A 12,850-nucleotide genomic window follows, 5' to 3' on the forward strand; every position below is an offset into this window, starting at 1 on the left:
CATGTTGGTTATAGTTTTATTTATATAGTTATTTATGTAAGGAAATCAACTGAAAGAGAGGAAGTATTAAATGTGGTAGTGGAATGAATTCAGGGTGCTGCAGGGTTCAAATAGAGAATCCTGTACATCTGCAGGGTGACAAATCGCCTCCTGGCACGCTTGATCCGGGGGAGGGAGATGGTTCGTCTTTTTGTGTTTTATCTCAAGCTGTTATCCATATTTTACAATGTAAACAGGTGATATGGGTTATGAACTTACTGAGTGTTGTGTTTGTGGCTGGGCGAGGTTTTCAGCATAGGGAGCTTCATTCGTCTGACAGGAAAAGGGCAGCAAGTGTGCATTTGGCTGACCTGCAGGAAAAAGATGGGGGGCTTTGCTGTGGCAACGCTGAAAGGCAGGGTCTCTGGCTGCCTTAAGGTGGAGTAGATGTATTTTTCACTGAGAAAATTTTTGAATTTTCGGGGTTGCAGAATGCAATATGTATGGTGGGAGAAGAGTGTCTGACTGTTTGCATACCTATGAGGGCTGCTGGCACTGTAAATAATGTAACTTCTGCGTGTGTGTGTGTGGGGGGGGTGGGTATGTGTGTGTGGGTGGGTATGGGTAGGGATTTCTGAGAGATGGTAAGTTTTGAAGGCGATTTTAGTTCCTTTCTCATCCGTTTTATTGTGAGATGTTTCAGAACATGTCAAAAGGCTCTCTCTCTCTCTCTCTCTCTCTCTCTCTCTCTCTCTCTTTCTCTCTCTCTCTGTGTGTGTCTCTTTTCTCTCCTTATCACAGCTATACAAAATTTTCTTCTCATCAAAATTGCAATAATACGCATCATTAATATAGAAACTACAATATCAGGTCAAATAACTTGTCATCCATCACCAAACCCAATGTATTTTCCAATGTTACATATCATTCTAGCTGTTGGGTCATGAGATACTTTCCTCAGTGCGTCTTTTTCATTAACCAACTACAAAACAAATATTTTTGAGCAGCAAAAATGTGCACAGGCCAGCCAGTTGGCCAGTGAGTGTGCTCCAGCCGTGTGGCACGAGAGGAATGCTGACTCACACTTCCTGTTTCCTGTCCACTCAGGAAGTGGCAGCGCTCGCCCCTGGGTGGGAGGGCCATTCCACCGGCTTATCTTCAAGATTTCGTCTGGTCCCCCGGGGAGGGTTTAGTTAGAGGACTAAAAGCACTGTGATGTAGTAGGGTCAGTTGCTTTTGATGGCTTCCTGTGCTGTATTCTGCCCTACTTTGTTATTGAGGTGCAGCAGTATGTCATAAAGTCAGAGTTTCACTGTTTAAGTTATTATAGTAGCGATTAAAATGAAAACTTCACTTGAAAGCAATCAAGCTGTTGCATTTTCCATCATTCACCCATGTTTGAATCTTGAATGATTGCTGGCAGAAGTCAATCCAAAATTATAAGGCCATACTTTGAAATGTCCTCCATGCTGCAAAAGTGGTGGCGCAGATTATGTTTGATTATTATGTATTTTGTATGTGGCATTTTTTTCCACGGTGCATCCCATCGCTCTCTATTCCTGTTTCATTCTGAGTGCTCACTTTTTTATAATGTCAAAACTGCTACAGAAGTCTGTAAACAGCCCTATTGGACAACCTTTGATAACCGCTGGTGTACAGTTTCAAGTTAAAGTGGAAGCCCAGTTCAGAGTCTCAGTAGATTGATACTACAACTGTAAAGGCCAAATCGTGCTATCGCTATTTTAAAGTTTAGACAGACACAATTTGAAAAAACATAATAGATTTACTTATGAGAAACGTCTGATAGCGCTGTAATCAAAACAACTGGCATAAAATACAGCAACAAACCAAAGTTATGCGTAAATATTTATTTACAAAAAATATATATCCTCTCAAGTATAACTTCACTTCAGAAAGCCTCTGTTTTATTTTATTACCCAAAGATTACTTATGAATGACTGAAGGGATCAAAAAGTGCTAAGTATAGTCCAGGTAATCTCAGGATGGTAATTTCTGTACCATGCAGAGTTTTACTATGCAACTGTACCTGTGCTGACTTTCTCAGGTCCAAACGGCTGTTTACGCGATCTGTCCATGCATGTATTTGTATATTCATATTTCCATTTATCCATCATCTCTTCATTCTCCATGGCTTGATTAATAGTCTGTCGTCAAGGGAAAAAGCTGGAATAAAGTCAAGATAATAACAAAAGTTCTTTTCCATAAAAGTTCTGAAGCTTTCCTTTTTGACATTGCAGTGAGGTTTTACATCCACTTAGAAGGTCGGCTCAAAACTTGATCGGCTGTTGTTTTCGGCTTGGGAAAACAAAATGAAATCATGTCAGTCATAAAGACGACATGTCATGTTGATGCTGTATCCATTCAGGTTCCATTTCTGCCTTTCGTGCATGTTTTCCCTATGGGCTTCAACAGCAAATATTGTTCATCCTTTTTTTTTTTTTATCATGGCTGCATCTCGTATTGTCCCTCAGTGGCGATGAAGAAGTCGTTGAGGGTGTTCTGCAGATACTCAAACGTGGGCCTGTCCTCGGGCTTCTCCGTCCAGCACAGCATCATGAGCGCATAGAGCTCCTCGGGACAGCCGTCGGGACAGGGCATCCTGTACAACCTGTCCAGGCTCCGGATCACCTCTGGGTTTGTCATCCCTAGGGGGAGGGAAATAAAATACAACCAATTTTTACTCATGATATTTTGAGATTTGTTGTTTAAACTATTCTGCGGCAAAGAACTACACATTTACATTGGTCCCTGCATACAATGAAATACAATTTGGTAATATTGATTTCTCTTTTCCTGTACCTGGGTAAGGTATTCTTCCATAGGTGACTGTTTCTGTCAGGAGGATCCCAAAGGACCAGACGTCAGACTTGATGCTGAATGTGCCAAAATTGATGGCCTCTGGGGCGGTCCATTTGATGGGGAATTTAGCACCTGATCATCAGAGAGAGGGAGACAGAGAAAGTAGAGGAGAATTCTGTTACTGGGTTGTGACTGTGGAGCGTGTGTGTGTGTGTGTGTGTGTATGTGTGTGTGTGTGAGGAGTGGATGGGGTGTTTAGGGCTATAATGGAATAGAAAAGTGAAAGATTAGAATAATGTGGACATATATATATATAATATAATAACAATATAATCACTTCTTAATCACTTCTTAAGAAGCCTAGAAATCCTAATTTATTAGACTTGACTTTGGTTTAATTGATTTTAGTTGATTGTTTGTACAGGATGGATTTCCTGTGACTTAATAGCCAATGAATCTGCAATATTTTGATGTGGCTCACGATAACTGTTTGCATTAGATTCACTGTATATTGTCAGAGTGAATATTCAGATATTGTGCATCTAACCGCTGGGCTCCACGAATTTGAACTGATTTGGACGCATCATAATATGAATATGGCACACAGAGGAGCGCGTGACATCAGGTCATGAACAGCTGGAATGCCTGTTTGATCCATCAGTTGACATTGCTGTGTGCTGTACCTTCTTGGGCTGTGTACTCTGTTTCTATGATCCTGGCCAAGCCAAAGTCTGCTATCTTGCAGTGCAGGGTCTCGTTGACCAGTATGTTGGCGGCACGCAGGTCTCGGTGGATGTAGTTCTTCTTCTCGATGTAAGCCATGCCTTCAGCTATCTGTCATGAAGAGAGGAGAGACATTGGAAAAGGCATTTCATGGGATTTTCTGATACGAAGAGAGAATATTTAGGTGTTAATTCAAGATTTTTTTCATTTCCCGAGAAAGAGGAGAGTTACATTTGTTGGAGAGTTACACATGTTGCTTTTAAAGCTTGCTGAATACATGGAATATATGTATGTATATGTGTGTGTGTGTGTGTGTGTGTGTGTGTGTGTGTGTGTGTGTGTGTGTGTATCGTACAGTACATAGCAACAGTACATATGTGTGCATATTTGTGTTCATCTGTATGTGCACATCAGTAAACTGAGTTAAACAGGATGTGCCAACTCTCAGGAAGCTAAAACAGTGCTGTCTCGGGGGGGCAAGAGAGTTTGGGGGGGAGCACACTGTGGATGGAAAAAACAACACGATTTCCTGTCCGGATGTTAATAATTGACGCAGGGCGAGGCTTTCAAGCCTGAGGAGCAAAAGCCCTGCCACAGAAACCGCACAGTTAGTGCTGACAGTTTCCACGTGTATTCACTAACCCTAACCCTAACCCTGCTGTCAAAACACTCGCTCAAAAGCCTCTACAACTGTCCTGCTCTAACCCCGCTATAAATAGACCAAATTCTCTGCAGTGATGGCAGCTATTAATGCAGGTGTTTGTTTTTGACAGCTGATGCAAAATCAGAGAATCTGATAGCAATTTGACATCAGTGCCTACAGCAAGCAGTAGTGATGAAAAATATATTCAGAGATAACAGATTACGGAAGTAAGACAAGGTGGAAAAAAAGTTTTCTAAAATGGTTAGACGATTTTCTGAGAAGGAGCTGTCCTTTTTTTCAAAAACAGAAGGGCCTGGGTTATTTTAAATTCGCAGTGCGGTGAATATTGACATAATAAGATATAGTTGGGGCCCATTAACAAAGAGCGTGTGGTTGTAACAATGTCATTCTTTTCACTGTGTGTCTGTGTCACTGCGACAGGGTCGGTAAAAGCAGAAAAGTTTCCCACCTGCGCTGACATGTCTATCAGTTTGGTTAGCCTCAGCTTTTTTCCCTCATCTGTTTTTAGAAAGTCCAGCAGACTTCCTGTGAATGAGGAAAGGAGAACCACAACTCTTTCAGAATGAGAATTGAAAGGCAGAGGATGACATTTTTAAAATTTAGTATAGAGTAGTACCACCTAGCTTCTGCTTACAATTAGGCTACACATATAGACCTAATATCTATGATACTGAAAGCAACCAAATTCTTATAATGCTGTTGTATTAAGTAGTAGGTGCATTGTCACTGCTTTAGAAGCTATGTATTTTCAGTCCACATTATGCTTTCTCACAACTAAGTGAGAGTTTTGAGTTCCTAATACAAGGACTGACAATATATGACATCTAAACAGCAGCTTTAAATGTATTTTGAAGCTGTAAATGATTTCATGATCACAGTTTTTTAATTGTTGAAGCACATTGGAGCAAATAGGTGTTTTGTCTGTGGCAAAAAAAACAACAACATCTACAATATGTATGCACAAACAAACTCTCAGACTAGGCCATCAAAATTCTTCACTGACAACTGTCATATATCTGCTTCAATCATCAAAACACCCTTCCCTCTCTCTCTCTCTCTCTCTCTCACCATTGATCATGAACTCGGTGACGATGAGGATGGGCTCCTTGGTGACCACAGCGTGGAGGCGTACCAGTCTTTCATGCTGCAGCTGCTTCATCAGGTTGGCCTCCTGAAGAAAGGCCTCCGGCTCCATGGTGCCCTCCTTCAAGGTCTTGACAGCAACCTTCTGGCTGCTCTTATAGTAACCTGTAGGAAGTTGAAGGGTGCACTTTACTCGCTGCAACTCGCTGCGAGTCGAGTCAAATTTACCGTCAACTTTAAATGGAGGGTTTGTGGGAGTATGTGCTCTTATTCATCACTTCATACCAATGAGCAAATATCTATGAATATAATAAACACAAAAAAAAAGCAACGAAGAACCCCTCCCCCATCCCCAGGTGGCAAATCCCTTGACAACTTCCTGGTTCATATAATGCCTCCGATAACAGGATTAACTGAAGTTTGTCTCTCACCCATCCACACTTCTCCAAACTGCCCGGCCCCCAGTTTCTTCACCATCTTCAGTGTCTCGCGAGGTATCTCCCATTCATCCTGCGCCCAGGGACACTGAGGTGCCTTAGCCTTACAAGCAGCGTTCAGCCGCTGGCACAAACCATCCGCTTTACCTGTAACCCAAACACCACCAACACAAATGTAATGGTGATACACTACTAGTCAAAAGTTTGGACACACCACATTTTTCTTTATTTTTACTATTTTCCACATTTTAGAATAATAGTAAAGACATAAGAACTATGAAATAACACAAATGGAATTATGCTGTGACCAAAAAAGTGTTAAACAAATCAAAACTGTCTTATATTTTAGATTCTTTAAAGTAGTCGCCCTTTGCCTTGATGGAAAGGCAAAGGCTTTGGAAAGAAATTCATACATAGGCATCAACTTCACTATTTATATTTGTCCAAGAAACAAATTTCAAGTGTTTAAGCATAAGCCTTTAGATCAAAATGGCTTTAATGAAAAACATAGTACATTCAATCAGGTGAGTCCAAATGTCAAGAATATTTTGACCTAGCCTACTTTGTTTGCTGTTGTGCTAATTTTGGTTATTGCATCAGTGCAGGTCAAATGAGTGCTCACGACACACTTATAACACAATAATAATGTTATTTAAAAATGTCCTAAATTATGATATTTCATTAAATAATTCTGCAAGTGTGTGTCTGTGTGTGTGTGTGTGTGTGAAAGAAAAGGACTGTGCCTGTACTTCTGCTTCATAAGCTGCAGTGCCTTGAGCGCCAAGTAAGAGATTTGGCCTTCTTATCTTGTGGTTTAGTCACAGTATACTGAAAAGATTATTGCTGCTCTCTCACAGGAAATGCACAGCGCATCATGAGGGTCTGTGTTCAACCTTTAATGTTGGTGGAGATGACTTATAATTCACAGAAACGTATGAATCTGTGGGCCCATGACGACAACGATGTTATATATCTCCCATTCTTTCGGTAACGCTTCAAGTTCAAGTTCAAGTTTTTATTTAACACTCATATGGCAGTTTTACATCCAGAAAACTGAAATGCATGAGCATTTACAATGCACACGTCAAAATAAAAGCATGGTAATTGAACCTTATTTTATAATTTTTCATTTAAGAGTCTTGTTAAAAAAGGGATGGGTGACTTCCTGTATCTTTCAGTGCGCGTCTTGGGAATCAGTAATTGTGTGCTTTGTCTGGTCTGTCAGTTGGATATTTGGGCTCTGGTGGGGGGGAGCCAGTTCCTGAAGGAGTCCAGAAGGCTCTGTGCAAAGTCCCTACACAGTGTAATTCTTCTGTCTTGGAGAGTGGGTAGTAAAAGGGTTTGGAGTGCGTCCTGATAACTGGAATATGCCCTGCCAATAATGATCCGGCAAACGCTTTGAAACCTTTATACAGTATGCACTTTTTTATTTGATGTAACCCTGAAACATGTGATCATGCAGTGAGTGTGTTGAAGAGTCATTATGTGTTCCAGTTTGTTACTTACGGGTGTAGTATTTCACCAACTCCTGTAGGGATGAGAAGGTGTTGGAGGGGGAGATGTAGTAGCCACCCTTGTCCAGACAGCGGATCTTGTAGTGTTTTACCACATCTCCTTGCTCTGCTGATGCAGAATCCCTGACTGACAGTGAGAAGGCTCCTACAGGGGAAAACAAGCCCATCACACAGGAACACGCATGATTTAATACCGTCACTCTGAATGGACAACTTAGTTTTGAAATTGGACTTATTCACATGTTTCTGGTTACAGCTGTCAGAGATGCATTACTGTTGAAATTTAACATTTATTTTTAAGAAAGAGAGAGTGATGATGGTCACCTTTACTGGTCTCACTCTCTCGGACCAGAAAGGCGCCTGGTTTATTTCCTGGGGCCAGGAGCAGTCGTTCCGTCTCTCTCCTACTCAAGTTCTTGAAAAACCATCTGCAGGAGAGACAAGCCACACAACATACTTTTTGTTTGGTTTGTTTTTGTTTTGATTTAATTTTTCTGCGGTTTCATTTAAAGCTCCATTATTGTTTGTTCCAATGCCGCTTTGCAATTTGGTTATACACTCACCGGCCACTTCATTAGGTACACCTCGTACCTAATGAAGTGGCCGGTGAGTGTATGTTGGGCTGTGTGTTAGATTGTTGCTTACTTTTCCATCTCTAGTGTATCTGCTCTGGCTACATAGGTACATGGTATAAACCCTTCGTCTCCAGTCACCAAGGATCTAGCGAGCCACCAGTCCCCATTTCTACAAACAAGACGATGGCAGAATCAGAATGGTTATGTTGTCACATACTATTTAGTATTAGTTTGCTCTCAGTATTCCTGCATACAATGTAAGATTTAGATGTTACTTACTCCTGCAAAACCTTAAGTCTCTCTCCCTTTTTGAACGGCAGATCACTGTCGTTGGTCGGTTTAAAGTCATGTTGAGCGACAACCACGTCTTCGTCTAAAGGCAAATACAGCAACATTTATTTAAAAAGAACTGACAATAACAATAATAATGGCATTTTATCGACTGTCAGTGGTGGTCGATTCAGATTTTATAAAAAGTCTTACAATATATATTTTTGGCTGCTATTTAGGATGTAATGCTGTAGTACCACTTGACATTGTGACAAGGGCTCAAAGATATAACAGCACAAGGACATAAATGTATGTAAGATACAGTGTTAATAAAGCTTTTCTTTGAGGAATGAGGATTCTACAGTTTTCGTACTGCGTGTGACACGAGGGCGACTCTCTTTCTTGAGTAATCTTTCATGATTGCCCCAGAAGACAAGAGAGGAACTCTCATGCTGAGAGATTTCAATCACTAAATGTAGCTTCATCTTACAGCTAGTCATTTCTCTGTACACAGCAGCAGACAGCATAAACCTAACCATGTTATTCTTGAGTAGACATTTTGTTGTACGCATGGTGTTCAGTCATTACCATTATCCACATGAATCGGGCCACTTTGCGCCTAAGAATAGAAAAAAAAAGCATTCAAAATATAGGTCAACAAAAAATACTGGCAAAAGTCATTCATCTAGATTCATTTCAAATCATACTGAATTATATAGCCTGTACTTTGGTATATTTGTTGATATGAACATGGACTCCTTTTTCCAGTATCTGAGTATTGAGTATGTGAGTGAAGGTTTTTGCCGTAATACAGTCTACTTACTATGTGATTAGAAGAGTTGGATGCCTGAGGGTTCTTCTTTCCATCTTGCAACTGTTTCTGACCACTGCAAGTGCAACCCATCCTGAATGTACAGTGGAAATTACTCTCTCTCCTCCAGTTTACCGCGCTACCAGCTTGTGTAACAAGATTTTCTCGGTCATAATACAGCACTTGCCACACAATACTGTGCAGTTCATTTTCCACTATCAAACACCACCACCCATACTAAGTTCCTGCTAAGAGGCGTAGATAGTCACAGTGTGTTTATTCCTAAGCTCTTACCTGATAAAGCAGACTAGCTCCACTGAAACCGGTGTCAGTCTCCACTCCTCCCACTGTGGGGCCTGGTCTGTGAGTTCATGCCTGGCGCTGAAAATAAATTAAACTCAGCTCAAGAAACGGCTAAATCTATGGCAAGTCTGTTTTTTTAGGTTTAAGTCTTGGCGGCAAGGGCACTTAAAACAAATTGACTCTCATAAGAGGAAGTGGAAAATATGTTTGCAGCTTTATGGCGTAAGATTTGCATGTAAAAAATTGTGATACACTATGTCAGAGCTGAAAATAGTGGAAAACAAAGTGCCACAAATAGCTGGTATGATGCATCAGTTTACAGTGAACTCTTGTTATTTGCTGCAATGTGAAAGCATCTTGTTTTTCACCAGTGGTGTACTTTGTGCTGCAGGCTATTTCTGAACCCATGGCTGTATGACGTGAGGGTTTTTTACTGTATGCTTCTGTATTATAATTATAGATAGCTGGTGAATTAAAAACAAAAAAGAAGTTAACATTACTGAACTAAACAGTGCCTAACAGACAGGATATTTCAATATTTGTGTGGCAAGTGTTAAATGGATTAATGTTTTTGATGGGATAGAGGAAGTAAAACTTTATGGATATCCATGCAAATTGCTTTACTTGTAACAACGTCCTACATCACTAAAACCCCAGAGAGTAGGAGGCTTGGACTTCACACTGTGGTCACACCATGTTTGTTTGACTTTTTCAGTCAGTTTGGTCATATCTGTAGTAGGAACCTACAAAAATGATCGTGCTTCCATTTTGCCATAAACCAATATATGAAACTCCAGATGAGGAGACACATGTCATGACGAAAGTCTTACAAAATAGATTGAAAGGCATTTTTTTTTTCCTTTTATAGATCAAATGATATGTAATTAAGCTTTCTTCTTCCCCACTATGGTCATTATTTTACATGGTAGTTAAAGCTTTTCAGTCTTCCTCAATAGCCTTCAGCATACAGCACATCCTCTATCTGCTGTCATGTGAGGAAACTGACAAGTGAAAGAAAATGAGCGCTACACTCACTGACCTTAGCATCGTAGTGGGCCTAAACTACTTTTCTGCAGAAAATGTCCCCTATAAATACTTTAAACACACACACACACACACACACACACACACACACACACACACACACACACACACACACACACTGGAAATTTCCATTTTTCAATATGGTTTATTAATTAACATTTGTATGAATTTAAGTATTTACTTTTGTGATAAACAGTGGGGACTGTTGTTGAGAATTAGACTTCATATTGAATTATATAGTTTATCTCTGTAGCCTAAAGGAGTTGGAGTGTCTCTTGGACTCTTGAAATGTTACCAAGATATGTTATTTAGTGTGTGACTTTGCAACACATTTAGAAAAATCTATTAGTGTACAACGTTGTCAAGCATGTAGATTTTTTCTGATGAAAATATAAAAATGAGTTACTTATACAGCAAATACTAATTACTATTTAATTAATTACTCCTTTCAATTCTTTTACAGAGTTTACTGCGGCTTTTCATTTTACCACTATAAAATTACAATGCATGCACTTCTGTTTGAATGTAATGTGAAATAAACATTCCATAAATACCTTGAACTTGGCCCAGGCTTTCCAGATGCAAATGTCTGCAATTTCCTTATTAAAACGTTACTGCTTGATGTCAGTCTGTCTCTCGCTTACTCTCACTCACTCATGTTCCTTCTGAAGCACAACTCTCTCTCTCTCTCTCTCTCTCTCTCTCTCTCTCTCTGTCTGTCTGTCTCTGTCACACACACACACACACACACACAAGCGCACACACACACTGGCGCATGGTGAGGTCTAGGGCCTGCCCTCAGGGACTACATTCAGTTTAAATAGATAGTGGTTTGTCTATTTATTTTGCCTGGTAATTCCCTCCCTTTCCTCTGTGGCTGATACTAACGGAATAGTAGAATTATCATTTTCTGATTTAACTCCCAACGGTGACACAACCAAATCCCAAAGTCAGCTTGATTGACAAAGTTAGAGAGAGAAGGAAGTAAGCCTTCACTTCGTTTGCTTATTAATATCTAATAGCCTGTGACACTTAGATTTATTTCAAGTTTAGAGGTACTTTTATTTACAAATACCTGTAACTTCATTAAAACTTCTGTTCATAGCTTAGTTGCTGGTAGATTAGAATGAGAAGAGTGGGATTTTGTGATGGGGAGAAGTACAGTGTTCATTCATTCATTACTTACAATTCCACAATGACAAGTTTCCAGGTTGCACTATAATGTGTGTTAGTAATCTATTTTTAAAAACACTCATTTACATGTCTATCAAGTGAGAGCTGCTTTGTAATTAGGATTTAAAGGTATGTGTTTTGTGCATGCGTACGTGTGCGTGTGTATGTCTTTGGGAATGGGTGTGGTTACATGTGTTAAAGAGAGACCGTGGTTTCCATGACATGGTTCTCAGTTCCTGTGGTGGTTTGGCATTTGAGCTACTGTATCACTTATCAACACAGCTCATCTTCACAATTTAGCATCTCGTGACATACGCTTGGTTAGCAGCAGTACACATTCTCACCACAAGATGGACTGACTGGTCTGGGAATCTGTTTTCCTTGAGACACAGTATCAGAGTATCTACCTACATCCATGGTATCTACACACAAATATAAATCTGTTTCTTATAAATACTCCTTGCATAGCTGAAGGTACTGTAACATAAAATGAACAAAATACTATTTCATCAGTTTTTCAATACTATTACACCTTCAGTATATTTGTAGCCTATACCTGTAATGGTAATAGGGACATGTGTATTTCATTAGTTGTTAAACAGATATCACTTTAGATTATAAGACAATACAATATGGGGATAAAACTGTTAATTCATGTATAAATAAGGCCAACTTTATATGGGAGGAATCATTAAGTCTTACTGCACTGATCTGGGTTTGAAGTGTAACATCTTGAGAAAAGAGAAAAAAAAAAAAAAGATTCAAATACTTATTCTATTTTCACCAGAGGAAGGATTAAGTGGTTCATGCTATATGGTTACATGTGAGACTGCTGAAAGTTGCTATTCATCAGTATTGACACTAGAGGGCACAGGAATTCATGTTTTAAGCCTTGACTCTACTAAACTAGGTCCATTGCAAGACACAGTGCCAGCTCTTTCCCAAACTCATCCTCTTTCTATTAATAAGTAACCCTTACACTGACCTCTTATATGAGGAGAAATGATTAAATGGGGTGTTGAACTTTTGGGGATTTTTATTGCGTAATGCTGGTTACTATATCTGGTGCGGAGGGCACTGTGCCGGTGTGAATACGGATGCTAAGTCTGTCACATTGGAAGAAAAGAAAAATTGCCAGCTAATGCTCAGTCAATCCATCAAAGTATAACAATGCTCTACCTTTTCACACCATACAGTATCGTCGGCCGGGTCTTTCCTATTCTCACCACACACTGTGCTGAAGAGGGAATTCACCACTTCTGCAGGGATGGAAACAATAAACATAAGACAATATGTCCTTCAGTATTATCAGGTGGCAAAATTATCCCTTTTATTCCTCTTTTATGAAAAAAAAAAAATGAATCAAAGCAACTTGTAAGGAAGACATCATTCAGGATACGTTGAAACCTATAAGAGCGGGGAACAATAAATCTTATAGCACCGGAAGTGTTTGT

The 12,850-nt window shown here is 39.8% G+C and overlaps 1 protein-coding gene across 1 annotated transcript; it reads right to left on the reverse strand.

The window, feature by feature from the left end:
• Positions 1–1,818: 1,818 nt before the first annotated feature.
• Positions 1,819–10,886, reverse strand: blk (BLK proto-oncogene, Src family tyrosine kinase). The gene is made up of 14 exons (XM_071901525.2): positions 10,778–10,886; positions 9,171–9,257; positions 8,889–8,970; positions 8,654–8,684; positions 8,075–8,168; positions 7,866–7,964; positions 7,545–7,648; positions 7,213–7,365; positions 5,701–5,853; positions 5,255–5,434; positions 4,635–4,711; positions 3,483–3,633; positions 2,800–2,931; positions 1,819–2,645 (listed from the first exon to the last, which is right to left on the reverse strand). Exons 3-14 carry the CDS (start codon positions 8,967–8,969, stop codon positions 2,443–2,445), a joined length of 1,458 nt encoding a protein of 485 aa, XP_071757626.1. The 5' UTR covers position 8,970; positions 9,171–9,257; positions 10,778–10,886; the 3' UTR covers positions 1,819–2,442.
• Positions 10,887–12,850: the final 1,964 nt, after the last annotated feature.

This window comes from Centroberyx gerrardi, chromosome 18 (assembly GCF_048128805.1).
Source record: "Centroberyx gerrardi isolate f3 chromosome 18, fCenGer3.hap1.cur.20231027, whole genome shotgun sequence".
Lineage (NCBI taxonomy): Eukaryota > Metazoa > Chordata > Actinopteri > Beryciformes > Berycidae > Centroberyx > Centroberyx gerrardi.